The sequence below is a fragment of the Mizuhopecten yessoensis genome, unplaced genomic scaffold (genome assembly GCF_002113885.1).
Source record: "Mizuhopecten yessoensis strain PY_sf001 unplaced genomic scaffold, ASM211388v2 scaffold7647, whole genome shotgun sequence".
In the NCBI taxonomy this organism is placed as follows: domain Eukaryota; kingdom Metazoa; phylum Mollusca; class Bivalvia; order Pectinida; family Pectinidae; genus Mizuhopecten; species Mizuhopecten yessoensis.
In genome coordinates, this window is record NW_018407152.1 from 128,032 (window position 1) to 153,827 (window position 25,796).

Genomic DNA, 25,796 nt, shown 5'->3' on the forward strand with positions numbered 1-25,796 from the left:
GGAAATTGATTCAGTGTTGAAAAACTTGCATCCAGTAAGTTAGCATGATAATATTTACGTGATAAATATTGTTTTAAGAACCATTGCCAAAGTGAAAACTACCACACTGCGATCAACTTAAAATTTCCACATTTCCAGGGATTCATGACATCTTGTACACAGACTTCTTATTTAACAAAATTTAAAAAAAGTTCAGGTAGGAATGATGATTTCAAGAAACAGAAAAATTGGAAAGATTCAAATCAGAGAACAAAATTCAACATTTTATTGGAAGATAAATTAAAGTATAAACAAGTGTTTTGCTTCCCTTAAGTCCCACAGAAATAACTTCCTCAGAAAGGAAGTAAGCTGCACCTATCTGGTGAGTATTTATAACCAGGGTTGTCATGTGATATCATCGTCAGATGGCTAACGGCCTTTGGGGCATACACAGGTTGTAATGGGCGTGCTGATCCCAGAAGTCCGGTCCTTTCCAGCCACACCATCCCTGGGAAATGGAAAACGTGTACAGATACATCACTAGTACCATAAATATAGCGCTCTTATGAGAGTAAGAGTACTAAGACTTCTTATAAAACTTAAATTAAGTGTACTTCAACAGAAAAATAGGTTTACTATGAACTCACTGAATTAGAATATATATATATTTGGGTTATATCAATTCCAATTGAATCACATCAAGGAATTGCCACTACAACAAATTTTGTTTTGCAGAAATGATCCAAGTCTCATGATGTATATTATAACTTATGTTTTACTAAAATCATAATTACAAAACCTAGTGTATCATTGTTTCTTAAAGTAAGCAGCTTCTTCATGTTTTTTTTTTTTTATCCATGACATAGTTCAAAAGAGTACAACAAAACACCCACAAACATTGGCATTATGTATTTAATTAGTGCCATCTACTTGATTTAAGTAGGAGATGCTTCATTATAAGTTTTGCTGACTTTCTAAAACTCCTTCAGCACACATGTGATATTTAAATTCCACTGCTACTAGTACTGTACTACAGATCTCACTAAAGACCAGGCAGAAGTGGGATGGACCTTGTCCTACACATCGACCACTAAAACATGTACACTGTTCACAGCAAAGTGTTAAGTGTAACAACTGTTACTTCCCCGAATCATTTTATGAAAATGATAACACACATATTTGAAAGCATAATTTGTATTTCTATGCATCTAAACAATTTTTTTCTTAGAAGACATGACACAAATACACAAATGCACAAAGTCAATAGCTCAGCAAAATTAAGAAGATTTACATACTTTATCCAGAATGACTTTCAGATCTTCAGCACCAGTATAATGAGGATCAAGGATGAGGAATTTCAGGTCTCCAGTCACGTCATTGAAATCCACCCCTAGGATGGTATGAGCCAATACACCACCACCTACAACAGGTTAAAACAGGGTCAGATAGGCTATTTTACATGTGTTTCAATTAAATGTACGAAAAAAATACTTGCCATGATTTGCAGCAAACTCTGACAAGGCAGAATGTCAATAGATCCCACAGTGTTCTGTCTTTCACAAAAGCCACATTTAAAAAATTAGTATTTTGGATATGGCAGTTAAATTATTCAGTTAAAGTTAAATTTACCTATCATGATTGGAGTCCCTTGTGTCTGAAAGTGGAGAGCCAGTTCTCTCCCTTTAGTTGTCAGCTCTGCACCAGTACTGACAAACATAATCTTTGAAGTTACCTGAAAACAGAAAGTGAAACAATAAGGAAATGTTAAATAGGGACTTGATCATTATTGCATCTAGCTGTAAAATACAAAGAAGCTAAAAATAATGTTAATTGGAAGCAGGAAAATAATCCTGTTTGTAAAATGTCTAGAACTCATTCAAATCTGTAAAATGTTTCTCTGAACGCCTACACTAAAACCTCAATATAATGCCCATTGTTTCATTTACTTCCTCACTTACTGCCAACATATTTCAAGGTCCCTTTTTCTTTCCAATTCTTTTATAGGATTATCTCAATTTTTCGCCAAATGCCTTTAAAAGGTTGAATTTCTCTGGACAAATGACACAGCAGTACATTAGGGTCTTATTCTACTTCGAGAACACAACCTAAAACTTTGTATATATCTGTTTGTCAACTTAGGCTGACAACCTTGTACATGTACTTTGTAATTTAATTTGTCAATAAAACCTGTGGATATTAGTTTAATTGGCTCTGCAATAAGATGGTTCTCGTGTAAATGTATGTTGCATACCCCTAAAAGGTGGTCCAGACAGTAGCTGACCTCCATTGACCCGATCCACTGGCGTGACCCCACAAATTTGGGATCCTTGTCCCCAACATCAACAAGAGCCTGAAATAAATACCACACTATTCAATGCTAGTAATATAACGTGTACACATTCTACTACTGTATGACAAGTAATCGTGAAAAGACTAAAACGTCAACTTGCATTTTGTATACTTATCACTTAATATTTTCCTTCTACATTTAACTGAAAAAGTATAAAATCAATGACACTGTTAACAGGAGTGTTACTTTTCCTAGCTGAAATGTGAAGTGGAAACAAGATGCTTCTCTCGAGATCAAGGGAACAGTCCTGGATACAGTTTTCACTCCAACAATATAAACTTCATCTTCCTCTCTCAGCGATATCAAACATCAAATTTAATGTTACACAATTCTTTTCAAAACATTTTTGATATTAGAACAATCAAACTACGTGTTTACTGTTCAGAGCCCGGACCCTCTGCCGACAAGATTTAAAGGGATTCTACCCCTTTGATTTTAAATGGAGACTAATGTCATCAATTGGAACATATTTGATAGCCATTACTGCCAGCTAACTACTGATTAATATGATGACCCTAAGTCTTCTTTAACTTTAGACAAAATCAATAATATATTTTAAAATATGTGACTGAATGTGACGTAGGAATGCAGGTCATCTACTTTAACAAATTATAAATCTCTATATAATACTCTCTAATTAAAATCATGTCATGTCTCTATAGCTAGCTTCATTTAGAATCAATGTGATATGTTTCGACGTAAAAAAATCAGGGCCCCATGTCACTGCTTTTTACCTTCTTTAGTAAGGTAGCCATTGACACACGTACCTGCTGCACTTCTTTGTGACTTGCGACAGGTTTTTCTGTGTAGCCCTGCAGCTTGAACCAGGACATGAGAGTTTGCAGAGAGCGGTAAGCACAACCCCACTTGTTGTCATCAAACCTGTCCTGCATGTAATGGTGGTAGCTATAGAGACCATCCACTAGGTACTGTGTCCCTCCCTTCACTGTAACAAAGCTCATTGATAGATACAGGTTCTCAATTGACAACAAGGAGCCAAAGCTCTCAATACTACCAACAGTGTTTCTGGAATTAGTCAGCACTTTAAACCTGTCATTTACTGCTTCATTTACTGCTTGTTTTCTTTTCTAATCTTTGACTTGTGATGCTAACCTTCTTGACATGGAATGCTAACCTCTTTTACTGGTAATACACATTCCCTGACAGGTGATGCCTACCTCAATGACAGGTGGTGCTCGCCTCCCTCACATGTGGTGCTTACCTCCCTGACAGTTGATGCCTAACTTAATGACTGGTGGTGCTTGCCTCACTGACAGGTGGTGCTTACCTCACTTACAGGTGATGCCTGTATAACTCACTAACAGGTGATGTTTACCTCCCTAACAGGTGATGTTTACCTCCCTAACAGGTGATGCTTACCTCCCTAACAGGTGATGCTTGCCTCCCCGACAGGTGATTCTACCTTCCTGACAGGTGGTGCTTACCTCCCTGACAGGTGGTGTTTACCTTCCTGACAGGTGATGCTTGCCTCCCTGACAGGTGGTGCTTACCTCCCTGACAGGTGATGCTTGCCTCCCTGACATGTGGTGCTTGCCTCCCTGACAGGTGGTGCTTACCTCCCTGATAGGTGATATTAATTAAAGTACCTCCCTGACAGGTGATGCTTGCCTTCCTGACAGGTGGTGCTTGCCTACCTGACAGTTGGTGCTTACCTCCCTGATAGGTGATATAAATTAAAGTACCTCCCTGGCAGTTGATGCCTTCCTCCCTGACAGGTTGTGCTTACCTCCCTGACAGGTGGTGCTTGCCTCCCTGACAGGTGGTGTTTACCTCCCTGACAGGTAATTCTTACCTCATTGACTTGTGATGCTTACCTCCCTTAATTGTGATGCTTACATCCCTGACTTGTGATGCTTACCTCCCTGACAGGTAATTCTTACCTCATTGACTTGTGATGCTTACCTCCCTGACTTGTGATGCTTACCTCCCTTACCTCCTTGACTTGTGATGCTTACCTCCCTGACTTGTGATGCTTACCTCCCTGACTTGAGATGCCTGTATGAGGGTTGATCAGATACCCATAACTGGAGCGATCCTCATGAAACATCACAGCATTGCATCTCCTAAATAAGGGCTGGTTTTCTGGCAAACCCAGCATTCTGTGGACCTCTGTCCGTCTTTGTACTGCCAAAGTAAAGGTCAGTTTAGTTCATGCCCTGGTGACAATAACACTGGCAGCAGTAGCTATTGTTGTTGCATCCTAGTTCATATAGAAGGATAAGGAAAGTGTACACGTTTGTGAAAATCATGTAAGTTTTGTTTCTTTGGAGAAAACCTTGGTTGTCATTGATCAACAAGTAAAGAATAAATAAGTAAACAATACAAACATAATCAAATTAAAAAATATATCTACAAATATTGTTATTAAGTTAAACATGTGGTTACCATCAGTTGGAATGATCAACAGATTCTATTGAACCTGTATATGTCCTGGTACTTAATATATCACCTGACTGTTCATCTGACATACTGCATGTGGGGTTCTTAACTGAACTTATGCCATACTATACTAAACATATCACTTACCTAACTGTTCCTCTGTCATATTTTGTAAGTACACAACTGAGAATATGGCCTGTAGACCACCTGGCTGGAAGTGGTAGGGAACAGGTTTACTGAACTTCTCACTTTTTGCCTGAAACAGATTTTTTTTTGTAATTTTCATATTAATTTCCGCTTTATATGATTTCATTACAACTCAAGGTCAATTATGATTCATTATATCAGAGACCTACCTCCTCAAATAGGGTTGTCAGTGACCTACAACTAGATAATCATTGATCTTCTCAAATAGGGTTGTCAGTGACCTACAACTAGGCCATGAGTGACCTTCTTAAAAAGGTTAACGTTGACCTACAACTAGGCAAATCTGACTTACTTAAAAGGGTTATAAGTGACCTACAACTAGGCAATTAGTGACTTACTTAAAAGGGTTAGTAGTGACCTTCAACAAGGCCATGAGTGACCTTCTTAAAAAGGTTAACATTGACCTACAACTAGGCAATTGGTGACTTACTTAAAAGGGTTAGTAGTGACCTACAACTAGGCCATGAGTGACCTTCTTAAAAAGGTTAACGTTGACCTACAACTAGGCAAATCTGACTTACTTAAAAGGGTTATAAGTGACCTACAACTAGGCAATTAGTGACTTACTTAAAAGGGTTATCAGTGACCTACAACTAAACTAGGCCATAAATGACCTACTTAAAAGGGTTATCAGTGACCTACAACTAGGCCATGAGTGACTTGCCATGAGTGACCTACTTTACAGGGTTAACAGTGACCTAAAACTAGGCAATAAGTGACCTATTTAAAAGGGTTAAAAGTAACCTACAGCTAGGTTATAGTTGACTTACAACTGTGTCCTTTATGATACAGGCGGCCATGGCTGTGAGCTGGTGACACACAGCTGTACTGAGAACTGTGTGTAGATCTGTGACCGGTAAGTCTCTGCTGACCACTGCCACAGCATCCACAGGCAGGGTCATCTCAACGCTCTTATAGTTGCCTGGAAATACATATCATATTTGTTCAGTGGTCGCAAACAAACTTCTGTATATATTAACTTACCAACAACTTGGCAAAAATTACTGAATTATTCTCATGAAAGTTAATAATAAAAGACAGTTTTGAAATACCCAAAGTTTGAGAGTTACCGTGTTCTATAATGAAATCAGTTGAGTGATCGATATTGACCTGGTTATTAAACAAAGAAGCTGGCAGCACAGAATTTCATCAGAAGTAATGTTTCTTAAGTTGTATTTTTATACTAAGTGACCTTGTTTCTGACAAAAGAAATTCAAAAGGTGAATTCATACATGATGCGATGTTTGTGTAGACATATACTGTATGAAATTAACAAGGAATATAGTTCTATTCAAATATACATGTAAATGCAGTAACAGTGACATGAGTTGATGTTTGTGTAGACATATACTGTATGAAATTAACAAAGAATATAGTTCTATTTAAATATACATGTAGTAACAGTGACATGATTTGATGTTTGTGTAGACATATACTGTATGAAATTAACAAGGAATATAGATGTAGTAACAGTGACATGAGTTGATGTTTGCGTAGACAGATACTGTATGAAATTAACAAGGAATATAGTTCTATTTAAATAAACATGTAGTAACAGTGACATGAGTCGATGTTTGTGTAGACATATACTGTATGAAATTAACAAAGAATATAGTTCTATTTAAATATACATGTAGTAACAGTGACATGAGTTGATGTTTGTGTAGACATATCGGAGGTTTGTGACAATCAAACAACACATGATGACTGTCGTAGTTTTGTGCACTGTACACATATATATATATACAGGCAGATCCCTATCTACCCTCAACATCTCATTCACAGACTGTTGTAGTGTTGTGCACTGTACATATATATATACAGGCAAATCCCTATCTACCCTCAACATCTCATTCACAGACTGTTGTAGTGTTGTGCACTGTACATATATATATACAGGCAGATCCCTATCTACCCTCAACATCTCATTCACAGACTGTTGTAGTGTTGTGCACTGTACATATATATATACAGGCAGATCCCTATCTACCCTCAACATCTCATTCACAGACTGTTGTAGTGTTGTGCACTGTACATATATATATACAGGCAGATCCCTATCTACCCTCAACATCTCATTCACAGACTGTTGTAGTGTTGTGCACTGTACATATATATATATACAGGCAGATCCCTATCTACCCTCAACAACTCATTCCCAGACTGTTGTAGTGTTGTGCACTGTACATATATATATACAGACAGATCCCTATATACCCTCAACAACTCATTCCCAGACTGTTGTAGTGTTGTGCACTGTACATATATATATACAGGCAGATCCCTATCTACCCTCAACAACTCATTCCCAGACTGTTGTAGTGGTGTGCACTGTACATATATATATATATACAGGCAGATCCTTATATACCCTCAACAACTCATTCCCATACTGTTGTAGTGTTGTGCACTGTACATATATATATACAGGCAGATCCCTATATACCCTCAACAACTCATTCCATAGTGTTGTAGTGTTGTGCACTGTACATATATATATATACAGACAAATCCCTATCTACCCTCAACAACTCATTCCCAGACTGGTGTAGTGTTGTACACTGTACATATATATATACAGGCAAATCCCTATCTGCCCTCAACAACTCATTTCCAGACTGTTGTAGTGTTATGCACTGTACATATATATATACAGGCAGATCCCTATAGACCCTCAACAACTCATTCCATAGTGTTGTAGCGTTGTGCACTGTACATATATATATATATATACAGGCAGATCCCTATATACCTTTAACAACTCATTCCCAGACTGTTGTAGTGTTGTACACTGTACATATATATATACAGACAAATCCCTATATACCCTCAACAACCCACTTCCAGACTGTTGTAGTGTTGTGAACTGTACATATATATATACAGGCAGATCCCTATATACCCTCAACAACTCATTACCAGACTGTTGTAGTGGTGTGCACAGTACATATATATATACATACAAATCCCTATCTACCCTCAACAACTCATTCCCAGACTGGTGTAGTGTTGTACACTGTACATATATATATACAGACAAATCCCTATCTACCCTCAACAACTCATTCCCAGACTGTTGTAGTGGTGTGCACAGTACATATATATATACAGACAAATCCCTATCTACCCTCAACAACTCATTCCCAGACTATTGTAGTGTTGTGCACTGTACATATATATATACAGACAAATCCCTATCTACCCTCAACAACTCATTCCCAGACTGTTGTAGTGTTGTGCACTGTACATATATATATATATACAGGCAGATCCTTATATACCCTCAACAACTCATTCCCAGAGTGTTGTAGTGTTGTGAACTGTACATATATATATATATACAGGCAGATCCCTATCTACCCTCAAAAACTCATTCCCAGAGTGAAGTAATCTTGGATTTGGTTTAATCACTTTGTATAAAGTTTGAGATGGAGTCAAGTCTTACCTAGTGAATGTTTTATGACGGGACAACACGATGGAACAGCATGAAATGAAGACTTTTTGTTTATCTGGTGATACATGGAGAACTGTAGTGTAGACTGGAAATAAATAAATATCCTGGTAAACAAGTATTATTACTGTTCTTACCCTGCAGTATAACGCTTCTTCCTTCACCAGAAATGTCAAAAAGCAACTGACTGAATAAACTGTAGCTCCTGTATTTATATACTATTCAAATTAAGTCCATAATTACAGAGACTTCTTGGTGTAAAAGTTCTTTTGAAAATCAGGCAGCTTTACTGAAGGTAAAATATGATGTTCATCAGGGATTTTGAAACAAAATATTTTGCAAATTGAAACAATAATAGAATACATGGTTATAACTGTCTTAAAATATAATGTCTAGTTGTGCTTCAATTATAAAGATGAAGTTGCACCACTTTTTTTATCTATCCTTAGCCTTAACCAAATAAACCTTGTTTGTTATGATGCAATGTATTGACAACACATGCCCAGTATGCTTATTATGGTAATGATCAATCACATCAGATTAAACTGAAATAGATTATACTCAATTTCTCATATACATATACACAATGAATATAGACCTTATGTTTTTCGTTTTAGCTTAATGATAGAATGTTTGTTGTATATCAATTTATAATGCATTGTCTATAGATATGACAGGCCATGACAACAATCAGAGAATGAGATGCGATCCATTACCAGTTGTTCCTTTTTTGACTTTCTGCCACCTTCACCGAACCCATCCCCAGTTTTGATATGGGAGTGGAGATCAGAACAGGAAGAATCTCGGGACAGACCACATAGCTGGTCTGATCCCACCAGGATGTCACTGTCTTTAAGATGATATAGCACACTCCTGGACTGTGATGCATTGCACAATTCATGTATTTCCTTCTGAAGATTTGCCTTCCATATATCTGAAATAACGAGAGACAATGGAGCCTGTATCACTGTAGTCACACGATACATTTAGGTTTACAACACTGGACCACTTTATGGCATTATTTGCCGTAAAGTGTCATCCAGGTCTTTGCCTATAATGAAAATAAGGTACATTGTATGTGTGTAGGGTTTAATGTCATTATTGTGTATTATTGTATGATTGGCCTATTGGGGAGGATAAGGCATTTGTTTTTTTTATTAAAAGTTATAGAAGTGTGAGTAAATTTATTGTTTAATAACTAAATTCACTGTTATTTAATGGTGTTGACAAAATATAATTAAGGCTAATCTCAGCAAATTTAACAGATTATCTGACAGTCATACAAAATTTCACCATTTATTAGACATTATATTAAACTGCCCTGCATTCCAGCAAGCTACAGGTCAAGAATCTGTACACCAAGCATTGTGGTTCTTCAGAAGAACAGCAATTTTCAACCCATTTGATTTTCGACCTTAAATAGGAGTCACTATCCCTCATGGTTCATGCGAAGTCATTTAAGACATTTGATAGTGACCATGAATGTATAGGTAAGTGATATTGAACACAATTGATAGCGCTCACCTCAGCAAGCTACATGTAAAATGTCATTGATTCAGGCCTCATGTAGCATTAAAAGAATTTGAAATATTTCGACACAACTGATCACCCATGTGGTTTTCAATATAAGGTTATCAAACCCTGAATGTAAAACCAGGTCATTTGGTAGAACACAATACATAGCCCTTCACCACAGTGAGATATATGGAAAATGCCATGACTCTAGGAACTATGGTTCTTGAGAAGTAGTCAGAAGATTTCAAAACAATTTGACCCATGCACACTGGAATTAGTGTGAAGATATATTATTGAAATACATTTGATAGCCTAGCTGCCACCCTAAAACCTAAAGGAAAAAATGTCAAGGCCACAGTCTTTTGCATTTTAAGAAGTTGTTTAAAATGTTGAAGATTACTAGATGATGAATGCTGCATCATGGAGAAAGCCAACAGTCACTTTGTGTCCAGTGAGCAGCTGATATTTCAGTATAATTGTAATCATAACATCATCTACTAAAATTGTACAAAGTCAAACTTCAGGCTGTATTCTAAATGAATAAAAAAGTGTCCTTTTTAAATATCATCCAAATGTATACTGGTAATCTGAGAATCTCTAGACTTGAGCATGTTTCATGTTTCCCATACAACCTTCTGATAAAAAAAGTGGCAGTCACATCCTGCTACAGTGTACCAGCCTCACATATAACTACATATATAGGATGCCGGCTGTACCAGTATGGTGCCTTTTACAAATTGATTTCAGTCTCCTACTTCAAAATTTAGTAAAAACCATGACACAGATGGTTTTGTAACATAATTAATAATTCTTATATATATATCTCCTATTATTAAGCAATATGGCAGGTCATTTTTGTCATCATCTGCTGGTGATGCAGACATTTTTATTAGTTCCATCAAGATATCCCTACCAGTTAAACATTTACAAGCCTGGGCTAGATGTCACTGAAAAACAGGAGAGTCAGAGCCAAAAGAATAAGGACTATTACACATGTCTCACTTTGATTCAAATGGGAAATATAATAATCTACATGTATGGCTGTCTGACAAAATACCTACCAGCTTTTGTAACAAGTTCAAAACTCAAAGGAATGGGACATTTGATCCTAATAGTAAGGAGACTGTCTAGACTGCAGTCACGTGATATGCTGACCGTTGGTATGGTCAGTGTCTGTCCGTCTGTCCACAAATAAAAGTTCTCCTCAGCAACAGTGTCACACTCAATTCCAATGGGACATACCACCAAATCCTCTCCCTCCACCAGAATCTGGAAAGACAACGCATGATAAGCTTGTCAATTAACAGGACATCATGATACATACAAATTTACTTTTACAGTAAGCTTTACTTAGTTCATACATAATCTAAATCTATTAATTCTAAAAAACATGACTAAAAATCCTTAAAAAACACCCTGTATAGCTATTAGTCTACAGTTATAAAATTTTAAAAAGGGATGCCAAAAACAGCAAATTGTCATGAACAATTACGTACATTCATGATGATGAAGACGTTATGGTGTTAACCTTGAAACTGGAGTTTATAAAAAACATATTGTCAAAACGCCGTTTCACCCTATTTTCATAGGGCCTGTATCGCTCACCTGTTTCTTTTGTTACATGCAACTGACATATAGGTAACTTGAGACCAAATTTGGTAACTAGAACACAAGACATTTTAACATGTCTTAAACGGTTCTGAAGATATTGTTGTTTGAAACTTGAAATTTTAACTTTAAAGCTTTTAACCAATCTTGACCTTTGACTTCCGACTTGCACTTAAAGTTGACCTTTGACCTCATTACTGTAATTGAGAAAAATATTTGAACTGGCTGGTCTACATAACATACCCAAGTATCATGACTCTAGTCCAAATGGTTCTTAGGATATTGTTGTTTGAGGTTTTTAACATACTTGCCCCCAGTGACCTTCAAAGCAGGTCTAGGTCTTTTTAATGAGGAAACTTTATTGCACTACATCCCAGGTACTTACTGGCCAAATATATTGAACCTGGGCCTTATTGAACTTAAGAAGAAGATTGTTAAAGCTTTTAACCAAAGTTGACATTTGACCCCCGACTAGCATTTAAAGTTGACCTTTGACCTCATAACTGTAATTCAGAAATATATTTGCACTGCTGGTCTACATAACATACTTAAGTATCATGACTCTAGTTCAAATAGTTCTTAGGATATTGTTGTTTGAAATTTTTAACATATTTGACCCCTGTGACTATGAAAGTAGGTCAAGGTAATTTTAATGAGGAAAATTTATAGCACTACATCCCAGGTACCTACTGGCCAAATATCATGACCCTGGGCCTTATGCAACTTGAGAAGAAGATTGTTCAAGCTTTTAACCAAAATTGACATTTGACCCCCGACTACCATTTAAAGTTGACCTTTGAACTTTGACCATCATGACCCTAGGTCCTACAGTTCTTCTGAGGAAGTCGTTCAAAAGAAAAAGTTGATGGCCGGATGCCGCAGACTAAAAACAGTCAGGTACTGAATCTAATTCATATTATAGGACATGATGAAATTTGTGTTCCAGTACTGGAATTACTGGAAACTTTACCTCAATAGGATATGACAGTTATATATAATTACAAACCATCCAGAAAATAAAATAAATATCAAACTTACCTTTTCCAATCCAAAACTGCCCAAATCTCTGACAATACTGCTAGTGTCCGTAGCAACAGCATTTGAGTAAAACACACCAATAATATATATACCTGAAAATAACAACACAAACAAATAGCTAACATGGAAATACAATGTCTGTAGCACACCTAGCCTGGGTATCTACCTATCTCTTGTTCCTATATCTTAGGTCTGTGGGTTGAAAACTATCCGGTGCTATCCAAATAGCAATGTGTAAGAATCATGGTTACAGCTGTGTTTATGTGTCCAGTATACATACACATTTTATTTAACAGAACATTATAATAATTTGTGCTGAATGCTTTTGCTTCATTGAAGCAATAATATGTGTTCAAAACATGAAAAGCTGTTAAGTTAAATGTTAAAGTGACTTTTCTGAGTGTAGGGGAACAAATATCACAGCTGGTAGTGTGTCAGCTAACTGACTGGAAGTTTGAAGGTTTGTGATTACCCAAGGCAGCTAGATGTGCCATATTTCCTTGAGCAAGACATTTTCTCCTTTGTTGCCCAAATCCAGATGCTTAGAGTGAAGTATAATTTGGTTTCTGAGTCCTCATTCTCTAAGTACATGTGGGACACAGACCATGATTTTTAAATTTAAGATAAATCAGGATACAATGGCCAAAATATTGTACTTTCGGGTGGGAATAAGAAAAGACAATTTTGATGTGGAAAATCATATTTTATGGTGGCTGAATGCAGATGACCAGTAAATGTGTTGGGACGAACGCAGACAGACTAATTTCCAATTTTCTTCAAATTAACTGAATCCTACATTAAATAAATTGCTTTGAGTACTCACAAACGATAGAATACTATGATCAGAACACAAAAAACAAGCCAAAAACCAAATCATTATTCTTTAAATGCAACAAAACAGAAATGTGTTGGGACGAATCGAGACAAAATTAAGTCACCATTTCAAGAATTTTTTGAATTATGAATTAAATTTATTTTATTTTAAAACTATGCAGTACAAGAATCTTCAATAAAATTGTCTTTTTTATCTCTTCAAATAGATTTCTTGGTTGCTGTAACAACATTTGCAATAATAATGGGTTATTGTGAATTTTAAATTATGAATTTTATAATATTTGACTCTTATTGGCACCTTTATGAATAAAGACTCTTCTGTGCTTTAGTATTTAAGCGGTATGGCACTATAAACTAGCCATTTGAAATACTGACACAAGTTACAGAACACCTACCGGTATACAATATAGTATTCAAGCGGTAAATTATTGACACTATAAATGAGCCATTTAAAATACTGACACAAGATTCAAAACGCCTACTGGTATACATACTCCAGCACTCAAACACATAGCGAGGAACTATAAGGGATTCACTACCGTTATACTGCATCTGCTTTAAATTCCCCCGATATGTTGAACGTATATATATATCATCCCTTGAATGTTTAGTGCACTGAATATAATTTTATCTTGAGATGTTAATACCGTAACTCAGGAAGTAGTTAAACTTTTGTCATTTTTGCCCTCCATAGTGACTGCAAATTTATCATGACAGCGAATATAACGTAAGTACACATCATACCCTATAGAAATTACATGCAAATGGCAAAACACTGGGCATTTATGGATTAAACGGCAAACGGCAATATGTGGTGACTGGGTGAAAATGTCCAGGTATACAGTAATTAATGGTACAAACCTCCTGGTAAATACTGCTTAATGTCGTTTGTGTTCCAGCCATCCTGACATTTTGCACATGCAACAACTTCATAGTTGCTACTATTTCTGTATCCGAGCAAGCATCCTTGAGTCTTCTGTTTTGAGCTACATATATTTGATAAGACCTTAAAAGTAAATACAGATTAATTTCATTGTAATCTCCATTGCCTTAAATTTGATACAGAGGATAATAACTTATGGACAGAAAATCTTCGATTTTTCTGTTCCATTAATCAGATATATATACATTTTGTATGTGAAAGTGAGAAAGTGATTAGCTTTAAATAACATAAATGACAAGGGCTAAACTCATTCACCCCTGAAGACGCATTTGAACTCTTCCAATTCAAAGGTTGGAATAGTTCATTATGAAACTTCAGGGGTGAATGAGTTAAAGATAAGGAGTGACATTAAGAAGGTATATCATGCTTTCAAGAAAAGTTAGATACCAGTTATGTTTATACCAAGATTGTAATTATTTTTTCCTTTCATTTTCAAGGGTTTCAAGTGACGATTAAGGATAACGTTACTACAGTAGATACAATGATAGATCACTTATTAAAGGATAAGATAAACTGCAATGTTCAGGGTAAGGGTTAAGCTGCATATAACTGCAGATTTTATATGTTTAAATACATCTGAAATACCTTTATCTCCTTTTAATATTTTTATTTTTAGGTCACCTGAGACAAAGTCTCAAGTTTTGCAGAATCCTTCCATGGCCAAAGGTCAACCGAAATTGTGAATTATATGGTACCCAGCACCCAGGGGCAGGGCCAAAAAGGGTCAAATTGACTAAAATTTCAAAAATCTTCTCCTCAAGATCCAGATATGGTATAATCAAATACTCCTCATAGATGGAAGGGTCTTAAGGTGTTCTACCAAAATTGTGAATTTTATGACCCTAGGGATCTCACGTTTCCCCTTGGGGAAGGGGGGAAGGGGCAAAATTTATTATGGTTTATAATGGCAAATGATACTTTAAATATTACATGTTGATAACTTGATTGGAATTATAACCCTGAGTTGACAGTTTGATACTTTGAAAATTTTGAGCCAGCCCCTACCCCCAAGGGCTGTAGGGTGGGGCCCAAACGAGTCAGTGTGCTAACATTCTTTCATTTTTCTTGTTTAGAATCAGAGGTGTTAGTTTCAAATACTTTTCAGTCTTAAATCTGTATGCTTGATATTGAATAAGGTGGTTTTATTGTTTTTTGGCACTTTGAATAATATTTCTGTTCATGTTTTAAAATAAAAAAAATCAACTCTCTGTATAAATAGCAACAAATTAAAATAGGAAAACACTGGCATAATATTTTTGGCATACTATATACGGTATAAATGAATTAACTTCTATTGTTTATATAGATATGAATTATGATATAAAGTTACTCTTGTTTTGATATTTTTTTTAAAACTATAAGATGTTTTGGTAACATTGTATTTGGTTTGCATGGAAATTACGAAACGTTTGACTTTCTACAACCTACGCATCATTCAGTAAACTTTAATTCATCTACAAATCAATGTCAACAAAACCCTTATCATCATCATGTGTTTTATGTATTTTAGGACCGGCGTCCTAAAATACATAATAATGAGACTAGCACATGATAGATATGCTAATGAACGCATATGCTGTTTAAATTTGAGGACACAAAAAGACTATTTTGACTAAATCATCTCATTTTTCCTCGAAGTTTAACAACATGACAAGTTTGCGATATGTATAGGAACTAACATCACACAAATAAAGTAACATTTTACCGATAAAGCTTCGTGGTGTACCACGACTTTCTTCGCCATACTTAACGTACGTTCAACTTCCGGCATATGTGTCCTCGAGAAAAGTTCAATTTTCGTTTTAAATTATACCCCCACATTGTTACTTCTAATAATTTATTTTTATATTCCTTTTAAATAAATAAATCTTGACGGTTTATCGAACGAAATAATGAAATATTGATAAATATTACAGAACTGGATAACAACTTCCGGTTAATCGACTTTCTACTTTCACTTTGTCAGAAACACGCTGTAAAACTTATAATTCATGAAAACGCTACTTCGTCAACGTTGGTAACCAAAACATAATTATTTTCATGATCCTGTTGACAAATATTAGTTGTCTATTATTATTTAATTTGTATTATCTAATATTTGTTTGTCTGTCACGTGTGGTAGTGTTACATCTTTTCACCCGTAGGTCAACAAATGTAACGGTAGAAAACGTCCATTACTTATTTTTGAATTGTCCTTTATGTTTTAATAGCACCGAGATGGTAGACATTGCACAGAGATGTGTAGGGGCAGTTGTTGGATCTTTAGTGGCAGATGCAGCAGGTATATAGAAAATATTGATGAATAACATTGTGTAACTCCAATATGAAACACACTTTCTGTTCAAACACAGGGTCTCGTTACAAATGTCTGAAATACACATATGCTATACTGATATGGGTCACAACACACATGTATGACTGTCATACATGTGTGTTGTGACCCATATCAGTATAGCATATACATGTGTATTTCAGACATTTGTAACGAGACCCTGTGGTTCAAATGTCCCTTGTATGACTTTCAATGAAAGGAATATTGCATTGTTTAGTTTAGTTTATTTTCCGATACAGGATCTATGATCCTCCTCACCGGATTCAAACATGTTTCTTTTTTTAAATAGATAGGTGAATGAACAAATACATGTACCATATCAATATGCAAATGTTAATCAATTAAAGAAATGTAAATGTATTTTCATGAAGGTTTATTTTGAGTTGGGATTTATTTTTACCTTAATCCTATAGCCTATAATTTTCAAACTTTGAAGTTGTATAAAATTGATGTTATATGATATCCAGAATATTTCTCATGTTATTATAAGCAGTATGTAGCATATTTACAGTGTATACCAGCAGCAATGTGTGCAGCGTGAGTTGCTGCAACTTAATGCTGGTTGTGTTTGAAAAAGCTTCATTTGCCTTTCATTTCTGCTTGAACAGCAACCTTGCAGCAACTATGTGCTACAATTAAGGGCTATTTTTCTGCAAAGAGTTTGCTTCTGTTACACAGTCAAGGTCAGGGCTCAATACATATAGGGGCTGTCAATACATTTTGAATTACAATCCAGTATATCTCGTGGCAATGAATAGAAATATATTGCTGCCTTAATTAGTCTGTGGAGGAGCAAATTTCTCTGTTTATTTTTTATTTTTACTAAATTTGTTTCCATAATGTGCTTTTCATTTCTGACGAAAAACAAATAAGAGGAAAACTATGAAACCAGGAAATCACCTATTTTCAAATTTTATATATTTGCATCAATGCATTTCAACTCTATATGTATCTTATATGTATAACATAGACAAAAAGAAATTGTTTATATGAAAGAAAAGATATAGATCCATGCTAGTTGTTCTTTTAAATCTTATAACCACCGTGGATGTATGTACATGATTAACATCTGTTGTAGCTATGCCAGTACACTGGATCTACGATGTAGGGAAAATGAAAAAGGTTGTAGAAGATTGTCAGCAGAAGCCAGAGTTCCTGCCTGAAAGTCGCTGTCCTTTTTACTCTCTCCCAACTGGTAGATACAGCAGCTATGGGGATCAGACATTTGTTTTGCTGAAGTCTATGGTAGAAAACAAAGGTAAGTTTGGTACTTGTAGGTCATTATGGCATTGATAAGTGTATTACATACAGGTATATACTATATACACTGTACACACACAACATTACATGGAACCAATGTTTGAAGCTGCTACAAACATAAATGATAGGGTTATCTTTTTTTTGTTTAGCTTTCCATGGTAAGCATTTCAATACAATACCATTTCAGGAGAGACAGAACCTATAAAACGTTACAAGAAATGTCTAACATGTTGTTTTATAATAAATGGTATAGAAATCATTATAATGTACGATAAATAGAGAATAATAAACAGAATAAAACATGCCTTTTTCCATATCGCACCAAGTATCAACCCTCGACCAATATCAGCCCTCGGGCCTTAGGCCCTTGGGCTGATATTGCAGCCTCGGGTTGATACTGGCTGTGATATGGAAAAAGTCGTGTTTTATTCTGTTTATTACATACTTACTAATAAAAACTACTATCTTATTATTTATTTTTATTTTTGAAATATTGAAAAACGATTTTTTTTTCAAAAGGGGTGTGATATGGGTTTTGCGGGCTGTTACAGGTTTTGGGGTGTGATACGGCGAGGGCTGATATGGGTTAGAGCAATTGTGTCGTATCGCATATACAAAAAACCCGTATTTATTAGTAAGTATGTAATAAAGATAAATATCCTTCCAGTTTAACTGCAGGGATGATCCAGTTTGACAACAAATTTTCAACTTTTTAGGATTAAACACAGACCATTACAAGAAATCCCTCTATGAAAGGTTTGGCCCCAAATCTGCTTATGAAATTGACCTGGGTCATCCTAGAACCAAAGACGATTTGCCAATCCCAGGGCCCTGGAGACCAGCATCACTGACAGAATTTATAAAGAATTATGACGAAGGATTGACCAAGACTGGAAAAGCCACTGACGCACAGGTAGATTCATAAACATCTTTTCTTTTCTTAAACATCTGAATCAGCTCCGACTGACAAAGAGGCCCAGGGTATGATAGCATTCTGAATGATTTGATGCTTTCTGTTCCTTTTAAAATCGTCTTCATCAATTGTTATCAGTTATTTCAGTAGTAAATGGTGAATTTAATCAATGAACACGGTTATTATTTAAAATATTGCTAATTAATTGGTTATTATTGTTTGTTTACCTCCCTTAAATTAAAATCTTTCTGTCATCTGAAATGTAACAATTCATATCTTCAATATCTTCTTAGGAAACATTAGACTTAAGACCATATTTGACCAGAAGTTAGCAGATATAAGAAGATATCAAAATTGTTCAAATAAATGACCACATAAAGTGTTTTTAAACAAGTTTTTCTAAATTCTCAAGAGGTCTAGGATAATATTGTTGGCTGCAATGAATTACCTTGATCTCCTTTCCAAATCACAGGTGTCAGATGTGTTAAAAGCTTTAATTTTATTAACTTTTTAAGAGTATAGTCATAAGGCCTCGAGTCATAATATCATATCTTTGGGAAGTAATTATATAATATGCTTAGTTTGAGAGAAATTGCTTCTGTAGTTTTTAAGATTTGCATGACAAAATATTCTGGACAAACAGGGTGATTCCAATATACCCCACCCCCTAACGTTCTTGCAGGGGGTATAATTAACGTGTGGATCAATGATATTTGGCTTGAAGCGAATGCTAGGACAAAGGCCTACTTTTTTTTCTTTTTCAAATGAATGAGCTTGGCTGTGGTCAAGATCACAACTCTGAAATCTTTTTAAACATTTTAAAAACATTACTATAATGATCTCTAAGAACTATAGATTGCATATTGTACATTTATTCAGGGTCACAGACGTAACGAAAGTCATGATTTAGCCAGTATTGCATTTGATCTCAATTCAGGGTCAGACATAATGTCATGATTTAGCCAGTATTTCATTTGACCTCTATTCAGGGTCATAGACGTAATGTCATGATTTAGCCAGGATTGCATTTGATCTCTATTCAGGGTCACAGACGTAATGTCATGATTTAGCCAGGTTTTCATTTGACCTCTATTCAGGGTCACAGAGGTAATGTCATGATTTAGCCTGGCTTGCATTTGATCTCTATTCAGGGTCACAGAGGAAATGTCATGATTTAGCCAGGATTGCATTTGATCTCTATTCAGGGTCACAGACGAAATGTCATGATTTAGCCAGTATTTCATTTGACCTCTATTCAGGGTCACAGAGGTAATGTCATGATTTAAATTAGCCAGTATTTCATTTGACCTCTATTCAGGGTCACAGAGGGAATGTCATGATTTAGCCAGGATTGCATTTCATCTCTATTCAGGGTCACAGAGGTAATGTTATGATTTAGCCAGGATTGCATTTGATCTCTATTCAGGGGCACAGAGGTAATGTCATGATTTAGCCAGGGTTGCATTTGATCTCTATTCAGGGTCACAGAGGTAATGTCATGATTTAGCCAGGATTTCATTTGATCTCTATTCAGGGTCACAGACGTAATGTCATGATTTAGCCAGGATTGCATTTGATCTCTATTCAGGGTCCCAGAGGTAATGTCATGATTTAGCCAGGATTTCATTTGATCTCTATTCAGGGTCACAGAGGTAATGTAATGATTTAGCCAGGATTGCATTTGATCTCTATATCATGGTCACAGAGGTAATATCATGATTTAGCCAGGATTGCATTTGATCTCTATATCATGGTCACAGAGGGAATGTCATGATTTAGCCAGGATTTCATTTGACCTCTATTCAGGGTCACAGACGTAATGTCATGATTTAGCCAGGATTGCATTTGATCTCTATTAAGGGTCACAGAGGTAATGTCATGATTTAGCCAGGCTTGCATTTGATCTCTATTCAGGGTCACAGAGGGAATGCCATGATTTAGCCAGGATTGCATTTGATCTCTATATCATGGTCACAGAGGTAATGTCATGATTTAGCCAGGATTGCATTTGATCTCTATATCATGGTCACAGAGGTAATGTCATGATTTAGCCAGGATTGCATTTGATCTCTATTCAGGGTCACAGAGGAAATGTCATGATTAACCAGGATTGCATTTGATCTCTTTTCAGGGTCACAGAGGTAATGTCATGATTTAGCCAGGATTGCATTTGATCTCTATTGGTTACCTTTATGGTACAAGGTTCTGATGTAGACATGTGGAAACAAGACACTAGTCCCCTTCAAACCTATTCACATCTCATTGTCAGTTGTAAATGCTCCTGATCAATAGTATCAACTATAACAATCGACTGATCAATAATTTTATACATTCTTGTTAAAAAGAAAGAAACATGGGCAATATAACAGTCACTGTACAAGGTTCTGATGTAGACATGTGGAAACAAGACACTAAATGCAGTTACTGAACAGCTCCTCAATATATGAAGCAGCTTCATGTTCACAAAATATGGTATCCCAGAAATATTCTTATCAATTTATCAGGCAGATGGATTTTCCAAGGTGGCACCATTGGTAGCACTGTATGCAGGAAACACTGCCAAGCTTGTCCAGGAAGTGGAAAAAGCAATCCGGGTCACTCAGGAGGATGCTATTGCTGTTGAATGTGGATTGGCTGGTATACATGTCCTATAAAAAACAATAATTTTAAAGAATGTTTTTAACAATTTATATCATACTTACTTCTATAAATACCAGAAAGAATGAGGTGACAGGTGATTGTAGGAATTTTGTTATACTTATAAAGTAACTGAACAGAATTATACCCTTTTACCTGCATTTCTGTTTTTATAAATTGTACAGCTAAAGATGTTCATATTTTAGTCCCCTTTCAACCTATTCACATCTCATTGTCAGTTGTAAATGCTCCTGATCAATAGTATCAACTATAACAATCGACTGATCAATAATTTTATACATTCTTGTTAAAAAAAAAGAAACATGGGCAATATAACAGTCACTGTACAAGGTTCTGATGTAGACATGTGGAAACAAGACACTAGTCCCCTTCAAACCTATTCACATCTCATTGTCAGTTGTAAATGCTCCTGATCAATAGTATCAACTATAACAATTGACTGATCAATAATTTTATACATTCTTGTTAAAAAAAAAGAAACATGGGCAATATAAAAGGTCATAGGGGTCAAATAAATTAAAACCTTGAACATATTCTTCTGAATTCTGTGTCTAGGGTGATAATATTTTACCAGCAGCATGAAGGGCCTTAATTGATCCTTATCTAAGGTCACAGGTATCTATGGTTAAATCTTAACACAATTTTCTCTGAATAAGTAATAAGCAAGTGATGATGATATTTTGCAAGTAGCATGCTTTAATGAAGGTCTATTGTATTTGACTTTGTCATACTTTCAAGGTCACAGGGCAAACATTTGTTAATACATAACACAACTTCTTTTGAATACTCCCGAGGTTTTTGGCTATGATATTTGGCCATTGGCTGGAATGGAAGGCTATCAAGTTTGTTCAATTAAAAGACCTTGACCTATATTCAATTTACATGGGACCATAAGCTACTTATGAATAACCACAACCCCTGATCATGATGTGATATATGGCCAGTAGCATGCTTTGATAAAAGGCTATCTCATTGGTTCAAATAAATTACCTTGACCCATATTAAAGGTCACAGGAATCAGATAAATTATAACATTCTAATCTAGTGCCTTCTCCTGAATAACACATAATCCAAGAAGGATATTTGATTGGCCAGTAGCTTGCTTGGATAAAGGGCTATCATGTTTGTTAAAATAGATGACTAACTGTAAAAAAAAAATAAAAAAAATAAGTTTTTCAATAACCTAGAGGCCCAGAATGATGATATTCAACCATAAGCTTGTACACGAATATACTGATATTAGCACTTACTTACATCAACCTATAACCTGTCTGATAGTAATGTATACACGGTTGTTTGTTGCATGTGATCATTTTCATATATGTAGTGTTATTGTCTTCTTCACATGTAGCTGCCAGTATACTGGAAAAGTGTGTCCTTGGGAAATCCATAGAGGTGGCTGTCCGTGAGACACTCGAGTCCAGCAATACAGACGTAAAAGCTTACATACAGAAAGCTATCGATGGCAAAACAACACCTCATACAGACTTTGTACATCAAGTTGGATCCAGTTGCAGTAAGTAGTAGTTGACCTGTCCTGATGTATTCTCTTGCCATGGACATGATCCCTGTTTCCTCTGAAAACACACTATTTTGATCTTCCAAACTTTTTGCAGTCATACTGCTGCTTTTCACATACTCATGAGGTTGACACCATTCACCCTACACTCCTATTGGCTTGTAATTTCTTGAATCTATGTAATAATATGTTCTTTGCAACCCTCCTCATATATATATACAGTCATTGGTGGTGGTTACTGAAAGTTACCTTAAACCCCTTAAAACTGTCAGGTCCCTGTACATGTGCTAGCCACGCATACAGTTTGTTACAAGGGTTGGACACATACAGTTTGTTACCAGGGTTGGACACATACAGTTTGTTACAAAAGTTGGACACATACAGTTTGTTACAAGGGTTGGACACATACAGTTTGTTACAAGGGTTGGACACATATAGTTTGTTACAAGGGTTGGACACATACAGTTTGTTACAAGGGTTGGACACATACAGTTTGTTACAAGGGTTGGACACATACAGTTTGGAGAACACAATGAATGTCTGTCTCTGTTGGGATCAAACCAGCTTCCCCAGCCTTTCTAGTCCTACACTAACCATTACCCTCTAAAAAGGAAAATCCCTTTGGTTCAAGCTAGCAAGGTGACTTTGAGACCAAGTGAAAGGTACATCTTGTTTTATTTATAACGCATTGGGTTACGCCAAGTCTATCTTCATTTATGTATATTTCATTTGATTTCAAATTTTGTTTTGTTGAATTTTAAAAGGCAAACATAAACGATGTATACATATTGTGTTTATCTATTACAGAGGTCCCTGGTAACTTTACCAACTCGGTTCACTGCCTACTTAACTCTAATGGAGAGTTCCGTGACACTGTCGTCATGACAATAGTCCCCGGTGGCTGTAACTGCAGCAGGTGTGGCTTTGTGGGGGCTACTCTGGGGGCCGTCAATGGATTTAAGGCTATACCAGAGGACTGGATCAGCAAAACCTCCAACGGACATGACCTGGTCAACTTTGCAAATCAACTTGTTGGTTTAAGAGAAGGCTAAAACAATTTTTCATTTCAATTTATGGAAGTTTTCGCTTTAACATATAGACAGTACCTAAGGTGACAATACCCTAAATGGATCACCAATCTATTGTTTTCTTCATTCATTGAAAATTCTGTGGATAAATTATATAAGTTTATGGTTGTATCAAAAGAAGGATTATCCATGGGTGTTCTTAGCAACAAAATACTCACCCAGGGCTAACGTTGGAACGCTCTGACTTCACCAATAATCATTTACGTTTTTTGCAAATGTCAGTACCAAGAACGGATCACGGCTTTATTTTGCACTACAAATGAACATTTTTGTCAGCATTTAACATTTTATAATGATCTTTGAAATTTGTATGAATCCAAATATTTTTATAGTTTGAATTACTTCTACAGTCTGAAACAAAATGTATAGTAGTACTCTCGCATGCCATTTTCTAACAAGGTGAACATAAAAAAAAAAAAAATTGAGTTTGAAATACATCTTCTGATGCTATTTGAACTTAAAAATTAACAATCTCTAAACATTAAATGATGCATAACTATATATTATAAGAACACATTATTGTAATAACTTTACTGTTGACACATCGGTTATTTCCGGAAGGATGAAAAACAGCCGGAAAATCTTGTAACAGATGTCCGTTGCATTTATCTCTTTTTCTGTGCCTTAGGTCTTTTTATTATTTCTGTTTTTGTAACAGGCACAAAAAGTAAAAATGTGAATATTTTCTGAAGACCCTCTTTGTCATCAACCAGTTCTGTTAATATTTCTATCGGGAGATATCTTCATCTTTCTTCTTCTAATATTTCATCAGCTTTTGATTTCTAGTTGTTGAGAATATGAACGAAATAATTAACATTTTCTAAAGTCTTGTTATAGTCTTAACATAATTTATTTATGCATCATCACTCGTAAGAGAAACAATATTGCATTTACGTTGAAATCAACAATGATTTTCCAGACCACCAACCCAAGTTTAGCACTCCTTTTCTTACCCAGTATTATCTCATTCTGAACAAGTAAATATCAGATATCAACAAATTTTAAGTGCAATGCTCTTTTTAGGCTTTGCCTTTTCATATTATGTGCAACTATGACAATTTTAATTTGCCATGGACTTTCAAAACAATTTTTACAAAACTTTTCCATCCAGATGTTTATTCGTGAATGTACCTGTCTATACAGTGGTAATATGCTTTAATCTAACCAATGAATACCTTTACAATTGTTTTTCCTAAATAAATTGCTCTTATAAAAAAGATATGATTTCGGTTTTTTTTTATATCAGACTTGTTACTCTCTGATCGTGGATTTTCAATCATGATCATGACCATGATAAACTGTAGAGAACCACACCTGATGTATTTCATGTTTGAAATCTGACTGAAAGTATATTCCGTCTTTTCGTATTGCAGAGTTATGTGCTCTTGTGAGCAGGTATTGATTGTTACGTCATTTGTTTGTGAGAGTAACGTCGTCAGTTTTTGAGAAAACGACGTAATTTTCTCACACTAACCAATGACGTAACAATCAATACCTGCTCACAAGAGAAGATAACTCTGCAATACGCAAAGATGGAATATATGCTACCAGATATATCCCAGCATACTTGATAGAAATAACATTGATAAATTGTACTAAAAACAAAATTGTTCAGAGCAGTTGTGCCCTGCATGGATATCTTAAAATTGAAGCCTGTTATTTTGGGAACAATATACATGGTATTGTATAATGTTTGTAGAC

The 25,796-nt window shown here is 35.6% G+C and overlaps 2 protein-coding genes across 2 annotated transcripts; one reads left to right on the forward strand and one right to left on the reverse strand.

The window, feature by feature from the left end:
- Positions 1-242: 242 nt before the first annotated feature.
- On the reverse strand, positions 243-16,103 carry LOC110454054 (ufm1-specific protease 2-like). The gene is made up of 14 exons (XM_021503392.1): positions 16,031-16,103; positions 14,244-14,388; positions 12,549-12,640; positions 10,964-11,171; positions 9,104-9,321; positions 8,382-8,475; positions 5,707-5,858; positions 4,877-4,985; positions 4,328-4,474; positions 3,097-3,275; positions 2,231-2,329; positions 1,609-1,711; positions 1,275-1,399; positions 243-487 (listed from the first exon to the last, which is right to left on the reverse strand). Exons 1-14 carry the CDS (start codon positions 16,094-16,096, stop codon positions 401-403), a joined length of 1,824 nt encoding a protein of 607 aa, XP_021359067.1. The 5' UTR covers positions 16,097-16,103; the 3' UTR covers positions 243-400.
- A 148-nt stretch (positions 16,104-16,251) lies between these two features.
- On the forward strand, positions 16,252-25,322 carry LOC110454050 (crystallin J1A-like). Its single transcript, XM_021503383.1, has 7 exons — positions 16,252-16,342; positions 16,536-16,606; positions 17,736-17,915; positions 18,634-18,830; positions 21,335-21,467; positions 22,840-23,004; positions 23,815-25,322. Exons 1-7 carry the CDS (start codon positions 16,317-16,319, stop codon positions 24,057-24,059), a joined length of 1,017 nt encoding a protein of 338 aa, XP_021359058.1. The 5' UTR covers positions 16,252-16,316; the 3' UTR covers positions 24,060-25,322.
- Positions 25,323-25,796: the final 474 nt, after the last annotated feature.

Excerpts from the sequence above, each read along its gene's own strand:
- LOC110454054 (XM_021503392.1), bottom strand. The coding sequence starts at position 16,096 with ATGCCGGAAGTTGAACGTACGTTAAGTATGGCGAAGAAAGTCGTGGTA. Across the intron at positions 9,322-10,963 it reads TGAACTTGTTACAAAAGCTG|ATATATGGAAGGCAAATCTT; the intron begins GTAGGTATTTTG and ends TCGTTATTTCAG. Across the intron at positions 4,986-5,706 it reads GTATCATAAAGGACACAGTT|GCAAAAAGTGAGAAGTTCAG; the intron begins GTAAGTCAACTA and ends AATCTGTTTCAG.
- LOC110454050 (XM_021503383.1), top strand. The coding sequence starts at position 16,317 with ATGAAAACGCTACTTCGTCAACGTTG. Across the intron at positions 16,343-16,535 it reads ACGCTACTTCGTCAACGTTG|CACCGAGATGGTAGACATTG; the intron begins GTAACCAAAACA and ends ATGTTTTAATAG. Across the intron at positions 21,468-22,839 it reads TGTTGAATGTGGATTGGCTG|CTGCCAGTATACTGGAAAAG; the intron begins GTATACATGTCC and ends CTTCACATGTAG.